Here is a 22,113-nt window from a genome sequence, read left to right as displayed (position 1 = left end):
GGATAGCGTAGGGGTAAAAATTACTATTCCCACTCCAGTGAGTTCAACAGTAGGGAAAGCGTTGGATAGAGTAGGGGTAAAAATTACTATTCCCACTCCAGTGGGTGCAATAGTAGGGAAAGTAAATACTTCATATATAAATATAAATGACATAAATAATAATACCAATTAAAAAACAATTAAAATATTTTACAATTTTATAAAATATATTAATTAATCAATTAAAATTACAAATACAAATTAACTACTAATAAAAATTAACTACTAATACTAAATATTTACCAATACATTTTTTACAATATAAAAATAAAGAAAAATTAGACACACATTTAAAAAAAAATGTAATTACTTACAATTAAATTACTTCTCAAGCTATTTCCCTATAAACACACAACCCACTACAGAAAATAATGTAATAAAAGTAACATATTTATCAATTAATCAATTACAATAAATTACAAATTATATTTGAATTAATTACCAATTAATAATTATTTACCAATTAGTTCTAAATAAATAACAATAAATAAAATAACATATTTAATTAATTATAATTAAATGACTTCCCACCCTATTCCCCTATATACCCACAAACCGCTACAGAAAATAAATTACTACAATTAACATATTTATCAATTAATCAATTAAAATAAATTACCAATTATATTTTAAATATTTACAAATTAATAATTAATTGACAATTAATTTTAAATACATACCAATAATTAAAATAACATATTTAATTAATTATAATTAAATTACTTCTCACCCTATTGCTCTATAAACCCACAACCCGCTACAGGAAATAAATTACTAAAATTAACATATTTATCAATTAATCAATTAAAATTAATTACCAAATATATTTTCATTAATTACCAATTAATAATTAATTAACAATTAATTCTAAATAAAAACCAATAAATAAAATAACATATTTAATTAATTATAATTAAATTACTTCCCACCCTATTCCCCTATAAACCCACAACCTGCTAAGAAAATAAATTACTAAAATTAACATATTTATCAATTAATCAATTAAAATTAATTACCAATTATATTTTGATTAATTACCAATAATAATTAATTAACAATTCTAAATAAATACCAATAAATAAAATAACATTTAATTTAATATAATTAAATTACTTCCCACCCTATTCCCCTATAAACCCACAACCAGCTACAGAATTATATTACACAAAAATTAAAAATTAATATTAACTTATCTTAAATTCGATATTTTTGTTGTCTATATTATGTCTAGTCGATATTATGTCCATTCTATATTTTTGATTCAATATTATGTCCATTTTATTCGATATTAAAATTTTCTAATCGAAATTTTGGTAGTCTATATTATGTCTAGTCGATATTATGTCTATTCTATATTTTTTACTCAATATTATGTCTAGCCGATAATTAAAACTCAATATTTTGACTCTATGCCGTGACTATCTATGCACACAAATTGTAAATGTCCAAACATTGAATGATTCATTGATGTGAAGTAAAAAATGTTACATTTATATAAAATGATGAAAGTAATTTGAACAGAAATATGGTTTAATTTGATTTATGTGTTAAGAAGTTGTATGTCTCGAGTGAGACTTGGGTCTTAGTACCTAGTGAACAGTGCACTGCACCAACAATTTGACCAACTTGTTACAGTTTCTTATTTACTTACACTTGGGCTGACAGCAAGTGTAGTGCTGTAGCACCTTTTTGTCTGTAAAGAACCAGATATTCTTCCCCCTTCCCTGGGCCACTTTTGGCGTTGGGGACTCCATCCCCCTGGGCCTGGCCTCATTTGTTTAAAAAAAAAAAAATATTACAGGAGCGGGGCCACATGGCCTCCGTTCCTGGACCACTTCTGGCCCTAGGGACCCAATTTTAGGGGCCTGGCCATCCTTTATTTTTTATGTTAGAGGGGGTCCCTCCTGAAGCCAATTATGGCCCCGGGGAGCCCATCCCTCTGGGCCGGCTTTCTGTCTAAAAAATAAATAAATAATAAATTGAAGAGGAGGGGGTTGAGTGGCCCCCTCCCGCCCTGTCATTGCAAACTGTCCGGGGGGTGGGTACCCCAGGACATTCTTGGAGCTGGCCCTTTGGGGTGGCAGTCCCAGGTCCATCTAGGGCTCCAGGAGGGGCCCCTTCCAAATAAGAAAATAGCCCTGGTGAGGTGGTGGTCCCCGGGCTGGGTGTCTGCAACGGAACCCCACATTTAAATAAATTGTGCCCTGTGGAGGTGGTGGTCCCCAAGGCAGCGTGGGCAGGCAGGACCCCCCACACATTTTATTGCAAAGCCCCGGGGAGGTGGCAGTTCCCGGGCTGTGGGGGGGCTGCATGCACCCCACACATTATTAATGAAGCCCCGGGGAGGTGGCAGTCCCCGGGGCTGTGGGGGCCCAGCGGCCCGCATGTATATGTGCATTGCCCCTGGGACCTAGCCCACCCGGGGGCTCATACCTGTGAGACCCCCTGACCAGGCCTAGTGGGTCAGGGTGTTACAACCCTGCCCCATTTTAATTAAAAAAAATAATTTTGTTCCTTTTTTTCTTGTGACTCGGTAAAACCAAGTCACAAGATGGCTGCTAACACTTCCTGGTTTGGAGTGTTGGCAGCCAATCGGAGTCAAGCTCATGGTCGGGAGGGTTCAGGGATTCACCGCGGTCACCAGATACCAATATTTTTTTTTTATTTCTCAGGAACTACCGAATGGATTTACACCATTTAAAGCAAAGATTGCACTCTGGACCAAGTGCTACCTCTCTGCCAAATCTCTTGTAATTCCGTTCAGCATTTCGGGCTGTAGCCGCAACAAAAGTTGCTATGCAAATTAACATGGAGAAAATTAGTTTTGGGAACCCCTTTTTTCTCGACCCCGGCTTGATGAATCACCCCAAAACTTTCAAGACAGGAGCTGACCAGAGTGGGCCATTAGTTTTGAAAAGATAAAGATAAAGATATTGACTAATCAAAAAATACTTTTCCTATGGAAACTAGGTCCTAACTATAACTCCCTACTGGCGACAGCCAGTAGGTAATATATATATATATATATATATATATATATATATATATATATATATATATATATATATATATATCTATATCTATATCTATATTCACTGAAAAAACCATAGGTTTAACACCAGTTATAGTTAGGAATTAGCATTTAAAAAACCTATGAAATTCACTGAAAAAACCATAGGTTTCACACCGGTTATAGTTAGGAATTAGCATTTAAAAAACCTATTAAATTCACTGAAAAAACCATAGGTTTCACACCAGTTATAGTTAGCTGGAAATTTTACTGATATAAAACCATTGAAATTCCCACGTTATAGTTAGTCGGACTCACTATAACTTGCTCGTGCAATGCACTGCTGATGACATCACATATTACATCACTCATGACATGGTCAGTGACATCACTCATGACATCACTGATGACACCATCCTTGTGACACAGTCACAGACCTCCTCTCAGTGTAAAGTAACCCTTGAGACACATATTCAAAAATAGAAACTGAAATTTTTAAAAAATGGACATACCTATATCAGTTACAACAAGCAATTCTGTACTTCCACTATCTATATACACATCCACTCATTCACCAACAGTTCTATATAGTCACTCATACATATACTCACTCATCATATGAAGAGATACACCTATACATCCTGTTACACACCGACATTCATCCAAAAGTTACTCACACACATATTCACACGTGCAAATAAACTATTGAACAACCATTTATTTGAATATAGAGTTATACACACACTTCCACCTTACTTCTACTGAAAATTAAACATATTTATTCTCTTAAACAATCACTTATAGAAACACATACTTATTTAAACAGGAAATCTTACAATCTCTTACTCTCACATATACTCACTTATATACATCAATATTCATATATACTAGATTAAAACATATGTAGTTACTGATAAAGACACTAGTGAGACAGTCATTCACTCACTAACAAACACATATAGACACTCATCCACCCATACAGTCCTGTACATATGCTGTCTTCAAAACACATACAAACAAAGAGTCAGTCACTCATGCATCTATGTGCTAAGTAATACCTCCACCAAACCACATAGACACTCATACTGATACTACTAAAAATATCAAATAACCCATATACATACGCATGTAGCTACTTATCAACACATGTAGCCACTTATACACAAAGTGAAACACTAATATATGTATTTAAATATTTAAACATAACTCACTAATATTTATTTTTCAGAAAGACACATATTCATTGGATGGTGTCATCAGTGATGTCATGAGTGATGTCACTGACCATGTCATGAGTGATGTAATATGTGATGTCATCAGCAGTGCATTGCACGCGCAAGTTATAGTGAGTCCGACTAACTATAACGTGGGAATTTCAATGGTTTTATATCAGTAAAATTTCCAGCTAACTATAACTGGTGTGAAACCTATGGTTTTTTCAGTGAATTTAATAGGTTTTTAAATGCTAATTCCTAACTATAACCGGTGTGAAACCTATGGTTTTTTCAGTGAATTTCATAGGTTTTTTAAATGCTAATTCCTAACTATAACTGGTGTTAAACCTATGGTTTTTTCAGTGAATTTCATAGGTTTTTTAAATGCTAATTCCTAACTATAACTGGTGTGAAACCTATGGTTTTTTCAGTGAATTTCATAGGTTTTGTTAATGCTAATTCCTAACTATAAGTTTCACTTTATAAATAAGACTGTTAGCACTCTAGTTGTTCTTTTTAACACTCTGGTACATTCTGTCATTGGGCTACAGTTGGGCTACATCTAGTTGAATTTTGGGCTACATTTACAATTTTTGATCTCTGGTGGCCATCTTTGGGCTACATTGGGCTACTTTGGGCTACATTTGGGCTACATTTTGGCTCTAACATATATTAAGCCCAATGTAGCACAATACATATTTTTATAAAGTTAATTTTTTTACAAACCACTTCAGAATAGGGCTACCTGTCTCTACAATGATCCCATTTTTTTTTTTTTAATTTTTGGGGGGAGCGCTCCCAGAGCGCGCCCCGGAGTGCGCCCCGAAAAGCGTATTTCTGAAAAGCGCCCCCGGGCGCGCTCCGGGGAGCGTCTCGTGAGCGCCAATATCGCAAACGAAAACATGATCGTGACGTATCGCGTAGCCGCGACCGCGTGATACGCACGGCGTAAGCGCACCCGGAAGTACTCGAGCGAATACGATCGCAAAACGTAAACTTCCGACGCGCTTACGCTGCGCGCCCCCGTGCGCGTAGCGTAAGCGCGTCGGGTCATGTGAGCAGAAAATAACACTTTTCATTGGTTCATAACAGTTTTAGTTTCATAATGATGAAGCCCCTGGTCTTGTGACCTGAAAATAACACTTCTCATTGGTTCAGGACAGTTTTTTTTCTAAATGATGAAAGACCCCACCTTTTTTCCTTATTCTGACTTTGTCCTTTGACTGAGGAAGACCTGTTTGTTGCTCTCTCTACTTTTTTGCTCCAAATAATGGCTTCAGTAGTAGCATCAGCTGGTGCATCTGCCCCACCACCACCACCACCACCACCAAGAGGACCAGCTCCAAATTATATTGGTGGTCAAGAACAGGAGGAGGAGGAAGAGGAAGAGGAGGAGGGGAGAAGAAGATGGCTGTCAGAAGAAAATACACCTTACAAACCCAAACCACACATTGTTTGGCAGTTTTTTTCAATTCCAGAGGGGAAAAAAAAGGTGAATGCTCCCAAGGTGACTTGCCTCATCTGCAATGATGAACTTTCACGGGGCAACCCAAACAAGAAATATTCTTTTGGTAACTATACCATGATTCGGCACATGACAAGAAAACATCCAAACAACTACTCTCGTGCAGAGTTCCGGGAACTGGCCAGTAACCTCCCCCAGTCATCCAGGACCCCCTCCCAAAGAAACCAACCCACTTCCTCGCAACCAGAAACATCTGAGGTGATGCCTTGCATTCAGCCGAGATTTGCTGATTTTAAAATTACTTGTACTGCTTGTGGCAAGCTTATCTCCTATGGGGAACAAAGTATTAAGCTCCTCGTCCTTGCAGGTGATAATCACAAGTGCCCCAAAAAGAAATAATTTTTTGGGTTTTTTGTTTTTTTGCTCCAGTTGAGCCAGTTTCAATTCCCTTTTTTTGTTTCTCCCCCTAAAAAATACAAAAAAAAATATAAAACTGTTTTGAAAAGCCAAAAAAAGTTCAAAAAGTTCCAAAAACACAAAAAAAATATAAAACAACAAAAAGAAGAAAAAAAAAGTTCTTTTAAGAACTACCTCCAATTTCTAAATAAAAACTTCATTTTTTTAAAACTCTGTCATCTTTTTCCCTCATTTTACGCTCCCCGGTGCGCTACCTGGTGCGCGCACCGAGCGCTTCCCCCGCGCAAAACGAAAAAAAAAATATATATTTTAAATGCCCCGCGGGGCCCTTTTATAGCCCCCACATCAAACCTAGGGGGTCAAAGGGGTCTATCCCTGACGCCTTATGGTCAGTTCCCACTTTGTTTTAGCCACCTCTTATGTCTCGATTTTACCGAGACACAAGATGGCGACCGCTCTGGACTGTTTGGAATGTTTACAGACACCCGAGAGCCAATCAGCTTTCCATGCGCACCTCGCGTGTCGCGCCTGGAGCGCACTCCGGTGCGCGCACCGGTGCGCTGCTATAGATATATATATTTTTTTGAACCTAAATTACTCAAAATCCACTGGAGCACATATCTTGAGACATAGCAAAGGCACATCGGGCTACCAGTCCCTACAATTTTGCCAAGTTTGGTGTAAATCCATTCAGCCGTTCGGGCTAAAAGTGAAATCGACCGCCCTATGGAAATTAACATGGGGAAAACGCGTTTTGGGACCCCCCTTTTATCTCGGCCCCCGCTTATTGTATCCCCCCCAAACTTTCAGGGAAGGACCGGAGCTCGACGAGGCCATTTTCATGAAATTTTCAGGCAGATTCGTCAACCGGTGCCAAAGTTATTCCAAATAGAATTTTGAGATTTAACATTGAAAAAAATCCTAACTATAACTACCTACTGGCGACCGCCAGTAGGTAATATATATATATATATTAATATATTCACTGAAAAAACCATAGGTTATAGACCATATATAGTTAGGAATTAGCATTTACAAAACCTTATTTTACTCACAGAAACCATTGAAATTCGCATATATAGTTAGTTGCACTAACTATATATCGCGCACCCGCAATCCACTGCTGATGATGTCACATATTACATCATTCATGACATGGTCAGTGACATCACTGATGACATCACTGATGACATCTCAAATGACATCACTGATGACATCACTGATGACAACATCCAGTGACTGTATGTTTCTGTAAAGTTAAAATATGTCTTACATATTGAAGAATGAGTGGATTATAAGTGTCTGGATGAAGGATTTAGTAGGTGCATGACTGACTGTATGAGTGAATGATTAAATGTGTCTCACTGAGTGCATGGGTTAGTGACTAAACTGTCTTAATTTGTGCATCATTATGTCTGTTGTTCTGTAAACTGCTGCATGTGTTGATCAGTAGCTATATGAGTAACTATATGGGTTATTGATTGGTTGCCCAAGTATTTGTATGGGAGACTGAGTGTGTGTGTGGGTGGCTGGGAGGTGTATGACTGTGCATAGATGTGTGAGCAGTTGATTCACTAGATGCATGGGTTCGAAAGTGCATGTGGAAACAGCTGTATGGGCGGTTGACTGTGTGCATGAGTGTTTTGGTGAGTGAATGGATATCTCAGTGCTACATGTCAAAGTAAGTACATATGTAAAACACAGTACATGTGAGAGTTGACATACATAAATAACTGTGCATAAGAGCCAGTGAATGTGTGAGTGGCTGTATGGATCATTGTGAACTTGTATCAGGGATTGTATAAGAGAGTAAATATGTGTTAGTATATGTTTGAATAAGTAAGGTGTGTATAACTGTATAGTTGAGGAAATGGAGGCGCGATTGATTCTTTGCATGACTGACTAGGTGTGTGAGTAACTCCATGGATGAGTGACAGTCTGTGAGTGTCTGTTTACACTGATTGTATCTAAGGTTATATTAGAGTCTGAAAAGGTTCATCGTATTATCACATGAATGATATCATCAGTGATGTGATCAGTAATGTCAAATGAGATGTCATCAGTGATGTCATCAGTGATGTCATTTGAGATGTCATCAGTGATGTCATTTGAGATGTCATCAGTGATGTCATCAGTGATGCCACTGACCATGTCATGAATGATGTAATATGTGACATCATCAGCAGTGGATTGCGGGTGCGCGATATATAGTTAGTGTAACTAACTATATATGCGAATTTCAATGGTTTTGTGTGAGTAAAATAAGGTTTTGTAAATGCTAATTCCTAACTATATATGGTCTATAACCTATGGTTTTTTCAGTGAATTTTCAAGGTTTTGTAAATGCTAATTCCTAACTATATATGGTCTATAACCTATGGTTTTTTCAGTGAATTTCAATGGTTTTTTAATTGCAAATATCAAAAGCTGTAAAATGTATTCTTCTTTTAAAGGAAAAATATATTTTTTATGTATTTAATATAATTTTTTTATGTATATAATTTTTTTTTTTTTCGCTACCGGTCCGCGCACCGGGTAGCTTACCGTTAGCTCAATTTGGTGCCGCGACCCGGTCCGCGCACCAGAAAACGTTCCATTAGCGCAACTGCCGCATTCGAAAACAACATTGTGACGGTCACGTAAGCGCGACGTATCGCGTTGCCGCGTAATGCGTCTTATGACGCGCCGCGTTAGCGCACTCGGAAGTGCTCCGGAGCGCGACCCCAGGTGCGAAGCGCAGCACCCCGGAAGCGCTCCGGGCGCGGAGTGGGACGCGTAACGTAAGTGTAACAAGTCATGTGACCTGAAAATAACACTTTTCATTGGTTTAGAACATTTTTTTTCCCCAAATGATGAAAGCCCCCACCTTTTTTCCTCACTCTGACTTTCATCTTTGTGAGAGGAAGACCTGTTTCTGCTTGTGCAGTCATGGCATCTGTAGTAGCTGCAGCTGGTGGACCCCCACCACCACCACAACCACCTAGGAAGGAAGGACCACCTGCAAAGTTCCTTCCAAACCCAGAGGAAGAGGAAGAGGAGGTAGAGCCGAGGCAGTTCTTGCGTGAAGAGCCCCAGCAATCCCACCGCTTAGACCATTTTATATGGCAATTTTTTTCTTACCCTCGAGGGCAAAAAAAGGTCAATGCCCGGCTGGTGACATGCCTCATTGCGATGCAGTTCTGTCCCGAGGCACAGACAAAAAGTATAGTTTAGGAAACGATACTATGCACCGCCACATGCAGAGGTGGCATCCAATCAATTATAGCGTTGCTGAGGTGCGTCACCTCCAGGATAACCCACCAATATTATTTCACTGTTTCCCTTGGTTTTCCCCTTGTTATGCTTTCCGGAACGCTACCCGGTGCGCGGACCAGGCGCTAACCGTGCAAAAATTTGAAAAAAAAAGGCTGTTTTTTTTTTACATATATGGGCCTCCTCAGCCACCCTCAGAAAACCTAGGGGATAAGGATATGTCTCCCGTGCCCCCTTATACCCATTCCCAACATTGTTTATCCTCCGTCTTGTGACTAAATTCGTCCAAAACACAAGATGGCGGACTCCCGTTACGCTACCGGTGAGCTACCCGGTTTGCGTACAGGGTACCGCTTCCACCGCGAAAAATCGAATTTTTATTTTTTATTTTTTTTGCCCCTGCGGGGCCCTTTAATAGCCCCCACATCAATCCTAGGGAGTCAGGAGGGGTCTACCTTGCCCCCTTTCATTCATTTCCCCCTTCGTTTATTTCCACCTCTTGTCTCTCGATCCTACCGAGAGACAAGATGGCGGCCGCTCCGGACTGTTTAGAATGTTGACAGTCACCGGAGACCCAATCCGCTTCTCCTCGCGAAGTTCCATTACGCGTCTGGTATGCGAACCGGGGCGCTAACCGGGACGCTGTCACAGATATATATATTTTTTGAACGTTAATTTCTCAAAATCCACTGGAGCACATATCTTGAGACCTAGCAAAGGCACATCGGGCAAAAAGTCTCTACAATTTTGCCAAGTTTCATTGAAATCCATTCAACCGTTCGAGCTAAAAGTGAGTCCAACCGCCCTATCGAAAACTCAATGTTAAAAACACGTTTTGGGAACCCCCTTTTTTCTCAGCCCCCGCTTGACGAAACCCCCCAAACTTTGAGGGGACGCTCAGAAACAAAATGTGCCATTTTCCTGAAAATTTCAGCCAGTTCCGTCCATCAACGCCAAAGTTATTCAACATAGAATTTTCAGAAATCCCTATTAAAAAAAATCCTAACTATACATACCTACTGGCGACCGCCAGTAGGTTATATATATATATATATATATATATATATATATATATATATATATATATATATATATATATATATATATATATATATATATATATATATATATATATATATATATATATATATATATATATATATATATATATATATATATATATATATATATATATATATATTATATATATATATATATATATATATATATAATATATATATATATATATATATATATATATATATATATATATATATATATATATATATATATATATATATATTATATATATATATATATATATATATATATATATATATATATATATAATATATATATATATATATTATATATATAATATATATATATATATATATATATATATATATATATATATATATATATATAATACTATATTATATATTCAAAATGTGCCCTAATTTTTCATTCTTCAGTAATAATCATAATTTCTATGGCAAAATGAACCCCCTCATTTTGTTCCTTTGCAAATTAAATGTTTTAAGTGTTAACACTTTATTCCAATCAAGATGACTTCAGGTGTGCCATACTTTTGTCATAAGTAAGACTGTTAGCGCTCTAGTTGTTCTTTAGGACGCTCTGGGACATTCTGTCATTGGGCTATAGTTGGGCTACATCTGGCATATATTTGGGCTATATTTGGTTTTTTCTGTCTCTGGTGGCCATCTTTGGGCCTCATTGGGCTACATTGGGCTACATTTGGGCTCTAACATATATATAGCCCAATGTAGCCCAATATATATTTTTCAAAGTTAATTTTCAGAAAAACCACTGGAGCATATATCTTGAGACATAGCAAAGGCACATCGGGGTACCAGTCCCTACAATTTTGCCAAGTTTGGTGGAAATCCATTCAGCCATTTGGGCTAAAAGCGAGTCCAATCGCCCTATGGAAAACTCAATGTTAAAAACACGTTTTGGGACCGCCCTTTTTTCTCGGCCCCCGCTTGACGAAACCCCCCCAAACTTTCAGGGGACGCTCAGAAACAAAATGTGCCATTTTCCTGGAAATTTCAGCCAATTCTGTCCATCAACGCCAAAGTTATTCAACATAGAATTTTCAGAAATCCCTATTCACAAACATCCTAACTATATATACCTACTGGCGACCGCCAGTAGGTTATATATATATATATATATATATATATATATATATATATATATATATATATATATATATTAACAGGTTTGCTTACAAGCAATAGACGCACTCAGGATAGATGCAGTATAAAGGATTTATTTATCCAGTAAACACGCTACGCGTTTCGACAATGTTCCTTGTCTTGATCACACATGATCCTGTGATCAAGACAAGGAACATTGTCGAAACGCGTAGCGTGTTTACTGGATAAATAAATCCTTTATACTGCATCTATCCTGAGTTTGTGTATTGCTTGTAAGCAAACCTGTGAAAAAATTGACTTTTCGGCCGGTGTGGTCCGCCGAACCTAAGACGCCACCTGACATACGGAGTAAGGATCCCGGAAGGGCCCCGTTGTTGTTCTGAATATATATATATATGTCTCCCTCTCTCTCTATATATATATATATATATATATATATATATATATATATATATATATATATATATATATATATATATATATATATATATATATATATATATATATATACATATATATATATATATATATATATATATATATATATATATAGTCGCTCCAGGTTGTCCACCTCTTGAGTAGCAGCTTAATTTATGTGTAGGTGAGGACAGGGATCCGCTTGTAGATGCCGCTCCGTAATGGATCTGCCCGACGCGTTTCGAAGCTCCATCTGCTTCTCTTCAGGGGCTTTAACGGAAGCGGTGTGCGCACCCGCTGACACACTTCTCCAATTTCCATATGATACACCCGCCGATGGGAGGCTCCGATGAGACTGTGCATTATGGGAAGTGTGCCTTTTCTACAAAATGTACTTTTATATTGGTTTTATGATCTTAGATGGATGGAAGTTTTAGCTATTTAAACATGAATTGATTTTTTATGAATTTTTTAGTCATATTTATATAGAATTAATTGTGGGAATCATGTTTTACCCAGCTAAAATATAAACCATTTAACCTGCAACCTGCTAAGCGTGAAAAAGACACCGGCTTATATATGCGAGAAATCGGTATTGATGAAAAAATACGGCACAGAGCACTTTATTATTTACATGCACTTGAATAGCACTTTTTTTCATGTAAGACACTAAAAAAAAAGGCTAATAGGGAGATGTTCCGGGGGGAGCACAGTTTTTTTTTGATTTTTAATAATAGAGGTATTGAAAAGACATCCTAAATTTCTAATGAGAAATGGGAAAAGCATACAATCACGTAACTATGCCATCTTAACATTGAAATCGGTTACATGTATTTATACAAAAGATTGGAGTAACGGTGAAGAGTTAAAATGTATTATACAGGTATTTTTTGGTGAAAATGGCGTAATGCCATAATGTAAGGTGGACATAAAATGTTTCTTTAAATTCACAGAATACATAAATGTATTATACGTACAATTACAAACAATGTAAAAATGGTGTGGTTTTGAAAACGAAATGCCCAATGGATTACCACGATGTATATATGTAAATACCTCTTTTATGTCTATTATGAGCACTAGCACTTTAAAAAGGGATGTGCTTCACTGACGTGTTGTCATGTGATCAAGGCAGGGATCTGCCGAAACGCGTCGTGAGGACTGGTGAAATAAACTGAGCAAAAGCACCAAGGAGGGTCTGCCTCGTTTTTATTTCTGACCCTGTGGGAGTTGGTGGCTAAAGCGAGCATTTTCAAAAAAAAAAATATATATATATATATATATATATATATATATATATATATATATATATATATATATATATATATATATATATATATATATACATATATATATATATATATATATATATATATATATATATATATATATATATATATAGTCGCTCCAGGTTGTCCACCTCTTGAGTAGCAGCTTAATTTATGTGTAGGTGAGGACAGGGATCCGCTTGTAGATGCCGCTCCGTAATGGATCTGCCCGACGCGTTTCGAAGCTCCATCTGCTTCTCTTCAGGGGCTTTAACGGAAGCGGTGTGCGCACCCGCTGACACACTTCTCCAATTTCCATATGACACACCCGCCGATGGGAGGCTCCGATGAAACTGTGCATTATGGGAAGTGTGGTGCGGGAAGCACACAATCAAGTCCTTTATGGACCACACAAGTGGGCCCGTCCTCGATTCCATGTACGGCTGCTGTTTCACTTCCGTTACCCCCAAGGGTAACGGGGTGGTGCATACTCCGCGGCTGGACTGCCGCGTGTAAATTATCACTCCAGGTTCTCCTCCTCTTGAGTAGCACACGAGCAGTAGCTTAATTTATGTGTAGGTGAGGACGGGGATCCGCTTGTAGATGCCGCTCCGTAATGGATCTGCCCGACGCGTTTCGAAGCTCCATTTGCTTCTCTTCAGGGGCTTTAACGGAAGCGGTGTGCGCACCCGCTGACACACTTCTCCAATTTCCATATGATACACCCGCCGATGGGAGGCTCCGATGAGACTGTGCATTATGGGAAGTGTGGTGCGGAAAGCACACAATCAAGTCCTGTATGGACCCCACAAGTGGGCCCGTCCTCGATTCCATGTACGGCTGCTGTTTCACTTCCGTGACCCCCAAGGGTAACGGGGTGGTGCATACTCCGCGGCTGGACTGCTGGACTGCTGGATTCCAACCAATGTCAGGTGATTTCAGGTGAAGAAGGTGAAGCTTGACCCTTCAGCTACGAGAACCAGGACGCGTTGACGACAACCAGGACCTGGATTCCAGCTGTCCCACAAAGGATGTTGAGTGCTGCAGTGTCAGTTTCCAGATTGGACCCAACATGCCTTGGCAACAGCAACCCATGCAGAAAGCAAAGATTGGCTTCGGTGAAGACCAGCAAGATCGGAGGGACTCACCCTTTAGAGGGGAGTCAGGACACATCTGGAGCAACAAGGAAAGCCTAAGACACAGAAGAATCACCTTTGTGGGGAACCACTAGTCGATGGACCAGGGATCACAAAGGAGCCTTGAGTGGAAATGCTAGAAGCGGGCCCACAGAACACTCTTGGAGTGTAGTCCCACAATCTTTGGTGCAAATTGTGCTTGGGGCTTGGACTACAAGTAGCTCAATGCACAACTTCGGGAAAACTCGGGAAGTTGATGAACTTGCAAATGTGCACGCTGTCCAGGAGTTCCAGTCCCACGTCACTCGGGAGGGCTGTGGGTCTCAGCTTTGCTAGGATCTCATGTTTGCATCTGAGAAGTCTGGAAGTCTGTGTCCTGTGTTGCAAATCCATCGGGATCCGGCAGGAGCCTTGTAAATGCAGACCGCAAGATGCTTCTTTGGTGCCTGATTGAATAGGGGAGTCACTCCTTGACCCCAAGTGAGATTCTTCCATCTTCTAGTCGAAATAGAATGTCAAAGTTCCAGGATATATGTTGCATAGTTTCGTCCAGGGTAATCTAAATCCCTAAGGACTGGGTTCCTATACTTATATTACGTTTAGGGGTTGGACTTACTCTAGGGTGCCACCTATGGGAGGACCCAGGGAGGGGGTGGTTACACCCCTTTCCCTTTGTCCAGTTTTCACACCACAACAGGGGCTGAGTGCCCCAGCAACTGGTTTGAACTGAGGTATGCACATGGACACCAAGTGTGCCCCAGCACTGTCTGAAAAGCATTCTCTGAATGCACCCACCCAGCCCCAATACACTAAAGCCTGTCTGGGAGGTGGTTACACCTTGCTGTGACAGGAAACCTATAGTCCAGGCATCCCCTGCCGGAGTTTCGTTCAGCAGCAGGAGGTCAGACTTGTGTCTGTGGCTGCAACATCCATTTTGTGATGCTGGGGCTCTTTTAAACTATTACTGATTAGGTAAGTGTGTACATGTCTTCTCCCTCTAGAAGTGTGGAATTCTACCCCCACCGCCAGAACTGGCGGGGGAGGGGGTAGGATTCCATAGTGTTTGACACCAAACACGACTTGTTTCCATGCAGCCATTCCAAAGTTAGCATTAACGGAGGGGTTATAATGCACATAAGAGTATATGGTCTGGCTGTATCACAGAACAGCTACAGAGAAGTGATTCCAAAAGCTGCATAGAGGTCCTGCTCATGCATGGGCACCCTCTCATACAAAACCAAGCACTCTGCCTTCAGGGTTGATAAACGCCTGCCATAGGAGTGACTTATAGGTTTATATGTGTCAGTGAATAAAGGCAGATATAGGTAACACATATCGTAGTAAGGGGTGCATGCACCACCTTACCAAGGCTGCAGTAGCAGACCTGTGGTGCCATTTTGGAAGGCTTCTCAGGGGTGGCATAATACATGTTTCAGCCCCTTGTAGGCCTCTGGGGTACCTATGCCCTTACTAGGGACCCACAAGGGGTCCCTATGCCCGTACCATATACTAGGGACCCACAAGGGTAACCCAGTAACCAATCTGGAGGGTACCTAATGTACATGCAATCAATCAATTTAGAGAGGAAGCAGCTAGGCTGGGGTCCTGGTTAGCAGGGCCCCAGCCAGACTAAAGTCGAAAAACTGTGAAACATTAGCAAAAAGTGGGGGTAACCATAGTAAGCAGATCCTACTCTCCTACAGTTTCTCTGTCGAAACTGCATTCAACTTTGTTATTTCGTGTGCAAAATGATCAGTAATAATGTCTGAGTTCTGTTCCTCTACACCTGCACATACCAACTGCTCATTTTCTTCGGAACCTACTTCAGGACCAACTAAATGTAATTGAATATCATTTCAAACTTCTTGATCCTCTGATACTGTGCCCTACAAAAGTGCTTAATTTAATTTTCCTAAACACAGTGCCGAAGTTTTTACATAGTAAAGTCTTCTAACTATATTTAGCATTTTTGAGTGATGAACAGCCAACATTTGAAAATAATATAAGGTGCTTGTGTACACTTTGTAGGATAGATGCTCCAAAGAGTGTTCTTGTAAATAAATCAACGTACTCACTTTGCATGGATCTAAACCTTGCAAGTTTGCAATTTTGCTCTTAACTCTTCTATCCGGAAATTAACACCGAAAATGTCTTAATATATCAGTGGATTGCTGGCAAGCACTACAAATACTACTACAGCCCCATTTAAACACAGAAGCATGTATTTGCCATCCTTGTACCTTTTCAGCTATTTCCACTTCTACATTTCTACAAACCATTTCCTCTTTTGCAATAAAAGTTCCATGTTTTACCCCGTAGCATTATCCAGTTGTTTCAACTGCAGGCAATAATGTGATCTATTCAAAGTATCTTTCTTCATTAAAAAAAGCCTCAGTACTAGATGTATGTTTCCATTCTTTGAAAATCTGACAAAAGTTAATGCTATTAATAATCCTTTTTTTACGCTTTTTCTTCATTGACAACACTGTTTTATTCAGTGTTTTCATTCTACTTGGTATACGGATAAATACTTTATGCTTCAAGGAAAATGCTTTGCTACACTTTCTATGTGTTCTTTTTGATTCAGTGCTGCTGTTCTTCTCTTATAATGCTTCATTATTTCTTACCAAATTCTGTATTATACGACTTCTAAACATTCTTCTTCTTCTGTCTTTAAATTGCTATTGCCTTGTTGTTAGATTGACTGTTTTTTAGAACATTCCCCACTTTGCACTTTGTACATCACTTACTACTCTCTATTTATTGTTATCATTTTCCACATTTTCATTTTTCCAAACACTGTTTTAGAAAACTCTTGAGTTCTCTTACCTGCAGTTGTTTTCCCCCACTAAGGGCCAGATGTAGGTAATCCAGATTTACCGATTCTAAAATACCGAATTTTACCGATTCGGTATTTTAGAATCGGTAAATGGTATGTAGATAAAAAATCGGTAAAAAATACTGATTCGGTAAAATTCGGAATCGGACATTCGGTAATTACCGAATCGGTATTTACCGAATCGGTATTCCCCATTCATTCCTATAGGCCAAAAGGCCCATAGGAATGAATGGGAAATACCGATTCGGTAAATACCGATTCGGTAAATACCGATTTGGTAAATACCAAATCTGAAAGCAAACAAAAGTGAAACTTAAGAAGGCAGCCAATCAGGTGCTACCACCTCCCCCTCCCTACCAGGAAGTGGCTACGCAGGCAGCTGCAACTAATTAGAAGGTTCTGGAGAGGCAGTTGGAGCAGAGAGACCCTGAGCAGCAGAAAGAGTTTTGTGCACATTTAAAACTGAAAAATGGCAAGCAGCAAAGACAAAGAGCAGCCAAAGAGGAGGAGGAAACTGAAATTCAGCAGCATGGAGCTGCAGGTCCTTGTTGAGGAGGTGTTAAAGGTGCACCAAAAACAGTTTGGCAGGCAGTCCCTCACTGTGGCAGAATCTGCCAAAAGGAAACTCTGGCTGGACATACTTGACAAAGTGAATGCAGTTGGAGTGACTACCAGAGACACAGAGGACCTGAAAAAGAGATTCTAGGACCTCAGGAGCCAAACAAAACAAAAATTGGCTGAACACCACAAGCAGGCAAACAAAACTGGTGGAGGCAAGAACCCAGCACCCCCCCTTACTGACCTGGAGGAGATGGTGGCCTCAACCGTAGAACCTGACAGCGTCTGCGGACTGGGAAAAGTAGACAGCTCAGCCAGATCTGCAAGCAGAAAAGGTAAGACACATGCACAGCATTCCCCCCATACCATCATCCTTACCTTTATCCTTTGTGGCCAAGTGAACCCCAGTCCAGTACTGCTAGCACTATACAGGAGCAATGCATCATGGGACATGTAGTCAGGAAATGTAAGACCATGACATACAGCACAGCTACCAGCAAGTTAGGGAAATGATTGCAGACAGAATAAAGCTAAAGTGAGAAATATTTAATTGTAGTGACTGTGAGCAGTAGCGCTTAGCTAATGTACGTTCATATGTCCACAGGTGTCACATCTCGCATGCGTTCCCAGGAGACTGAAGGCACAGCACCAGAGAGGGATGCGAGTCAGGAGCCAGGTCCAAGTGCACAGAACGTATCACAGGACACAGGTGCACCAAGAAGCCATCCTCCTTCACAAGACACAGAAATTGCTCAAGAGTTGCAGGCGTCCCCAGAAAGATCACAATCCCCTCTGTTGCTGTCATCCCCAGAAATGCCAGCATCACTGCAAGAGACAACACCTGTATCACAACCAAGCAGGAGGCTTGTTGTGGCCCCACTATTAGAAATTGAGTCATCAGCCGGTGACATGGAGGGGGAAGACACACACACATTGCCTGTGGATGGTAGCTCTGCCACACTGCAGTCCAGTGCAGAAGTGGGCCATACTAATGCAAGACGCCGCAGAGTCCAAGAAAGTAGTGCAGCTGCACGTGTGGAGGGTGCAAGTGTGTTCTGTGGCCTGGAGGGGAGCATGGTAAAAATCCAGAGGATGCAGGGAAAAGCAATCATGTCTTGCCAACGCCAAATAAGGAACCTGAACAACAACATGGGAGACATAGGAAAGGGCATCAGGGAACTAGTAGATGTCAACAAAGAGATGGCTGCCGGGATGCGTGAAATGTCACAATCGGTGCAGCTTCTGTGCACCAAACTAGACAACAAATTTGCATCAAGGCGCAAGGAAAGGCAGCGTGCGCATGAACAAAATAAAGCCATCAACCGGCTGGCCACAGCCACATCCCTGCTATGCAAGAGAAACATAAACATGCAGGAGGGACTAAACCAAAACAGTAATGAGGTCACTAGGGGCATGGCCAGGATGACCAGTGCTCTTGAGGGGCTGTTAAATGCACAAACAGCACAAACTGCTGCTCTGGATGTGCCAGAGAGTGAAGAGAGCACAAGTAGGAGCAGCATGGCCAGCTCCCTTGTCGTAAAGACAAGGAGGAGCAGCAGGCGCCAGGCTGAGGCTACAGGCCAAACGCAAAGTGAGCACAGCGAGCAACAAACAACTGGCACTGGTAAGCGTGGACGCAAATGAGTATTTCAGTTCATGGGGAAGTGACCCAGGACTCACATCATCGCATGTAAATAATTTGTGTTCCACATTTGTGCTTTAGAAACCTACGTAGTGACGCAATTAAACTACATTGGGTACATACTCCACCTGTCTGTGTCTCTTTACTTACTTAAAAGAAGTTGCGTGTGATCTCCTTCCGTCTGTGTCTGCCATCAGTAGGTGTCGCAACTCCAGCTGTGTGTGGTTCAGGCACTGCATGATCGTCATCATGGTCCTCATAATCCGAGAGATCCACTTCGGTGCCCTTCTCAACCGCAAGGTTGTGTAACATTGCACAGGCTGCAATCATTTTGCAGCAGGTGACCGGTGTGTACTGGCGGGCCCCTCCACTTTTATGTAGGCAGCTAAACCTACTCTTCCACATACCAAAGGTGCGCTCCACAATGTTTCTGGCCAATTTGTGTTCCCTGTTGTATCTCCTCTGGCTGGGTGTTGAAGGGTTGAGGTAGGGTGTGAGGATGAAGGACCAGAGGGCATATGCACTGTCCCCTATTCGTAACAAGAAAAAAAACATTACTCACATGCACACAAACACATCCATCTGCAATTTGTATCAAGGGAGTTTCACACAGTGTGTTACCTAGCAAGGATCCTTCGCCTAATTCTCCCGCTGTCAGGCGTGCGTAGATGTCACTGTTTTTGAAGATGTAAGAGTAGTGGGTACTCCCGGGAAATTTGGCTACTATGTCCGTGATGATGTATTTAGAATCACAGATCACCTGTACATTTATGGTGTGGGTGGACTTCCTGTTCCTATAAATGTACTCTGTGGCAGCAGGTGGACATATAGGTATGTGGGTGCCATCAATACAGCCAATGATGTTGGGGAAATGCGCCATCTGATAAAAGTCTGTCTTGGTCCGGAGCAGTTCTGCATGCATTGCAGGGAAGCTGATGTAGTGATGCATTCTCTGCAATATGGCGTCTAGGAATATCTTAAAGAAACAGGACAGACAGCACTGGGACACCCCACCTACCGCAGCAACAACACTCTGGTAACTCCCAGATGCAAGCAGGTGTAGGCTGCACAGCACCTGCACATGGGGTGGGATGGCGTGCGCCCTTGGGGTTGGGTGGTCCAACAGTGGGTGGAGTTCCCTGATAAGGTCCAGGATGGTTTGGGGGTCTAGCCTGTACCTTTGCAGGATCTCTGGCTCAGTTAGCTGGAATAGGGTAATCCTCTGCCTGTACACCTGCTCCTCCCTTCTCCAGACCCTCTCTCCTTCTCCCTGTAGCCGTAGCCGCCTCGCAATCACATAGAATGCCGCCATTCTGGTGAAACTGTTGCATTTTGGGGCTTTTTTTATAGCCTGCACCTGGTTACCACCTGACTTCAATCCATCGTAAATACTGGCTCTTGAATACCGAATTTCATGCAAATTCGGTATTTAGGAGGTTACCTACATCTCAATGGTCATTTTTACCATTTCTTAATTTCCGATTCGGTAAATTTACCGATTTGGTAAATTTACAGAATCGGAAAGTTTACCGATTTGGTAAATTTACCGATTTGGTAAGGTTTCCGAATCGGTAAATTTACTGACTCAGTAAATTTACTGATTTGGATGTTTTTGTGTCCCCTACATCTCAAATGCCAAATACAGGTCGGTAAAGGCCGAAAATCGGTATTTTCGGCCTTTACCGACCGGTTCTTTCCATCATCTCCTTTTTTGTTATCAGTTTTTTTGCAGGTAGTACTGTTTCTAATGTTTATTCCTCCTCTCTTCCTTTCTTGTCATCATAATTTGTTCTCTTTCAACACAAGTAGATATCTGAAAACAAAATAATGTATACTTTTAACTTTACATGATATACTATCACATTACATACCTCAAGCAACTAAATTCCTACATAATTCATTATATCAGTGTTTCATTCGATTCCAGATGTATTAATTGTAACAGCACTACTCCCTCTCAAAGTATATGCCTTACCTTCTAAGCAGATAGCACCTTACCCTATAGCCTACCTACAGCTTATGTTAGGGGGGACTTATATAGTGGAATGGAAGTTTAATACTTTTTTTTTTTTTTGGGAAGACCTTTTAACGTAATACACAGCCCATTAGCCGCCATCCCGGGGGCGCGGCGGCATCTCACTGTCACCCTTATGGGTGTGTCATTATCTCAATGCGGATCATAGAGGACTAATTTTATATTTTATAACGTACAACAATAAAACCAACTAGAAGTTACCACATTTGGTCTACAGTTCCTCTAGAAATGGGTACAGCTCCCTTACTCCGGTCTTAAATATTGCGTGTTTTTTTTTTGTAGACCTTTATTTGTCATTTGCAGAAGCATCGCACATAAACCATCAGCAATGGAAAAAAAAAGACACACACCATCGTATAGTTCAAGACACCAAGTTTGACAGCCCTCAGTCCGGTAACAAATGTTAAACCAAAAGAGAAGGGGGTCGTCCACGGCAACGAATCACAGCCATCAAATAGCCCCGGTCTCATTAACATTCCCACCCGACATATACAATTAGTACTCAATAACAGCGTATAAGGTGTGACAACATCACGTGCTAGCCCACTCCTTCTGGGTACAGTTGATTGCCCAATTGCGCCTGACACTCCGCTGTGAGCTTAGCAATGTAATTGCGGTATGGTCCCCATATGTCCAAG

The 22,113-nt window shown here is 40.5% G+C and overlaps 1 protein-coding gene across 1 annotated transcript; it reads left to right on the top strand.

Moving 5' to 3' along the window:
• Positions 1 to 18,413: 18,413 nt before the first annotated feature.
• LOC147732540 (uncharacterized) lies at positions 18,414 to 19,442 on the top strand. Its single transcript, XM_086958820.1, has one exon. The coding sequence runs from the start codon at positions 18,417 to 18,419 to the stop codon at positions 19,440 to 19,442; it is 1,026 nt and encodes a 341-aa protein (XP_086814946.1). The 5' UTR covers positions 18,414 to 18,416.
• The last annotated feature ends 2,671 nt before the right edge of the window (positions 19,443 to 22,113 follow it).

This window comes from Lissotriton vulgaris, chromosome 2_1 (genome assembly GCF_964263255.1).
Source record: "Lissotriton vulgaris chromosome 2_1, aLisVul1.2, whole genome shotgun sequence".
NCBI lineage: Eukaryota > Metazoa > Chordata > Amphibia > Caudata > Salamandridae > Lissotriton > Lissotriton vulgaris.
Note: the sequence above shows the minus strand (reverse complement) of the source record. Positions and strands in the feature narration are given on the sequence as shown.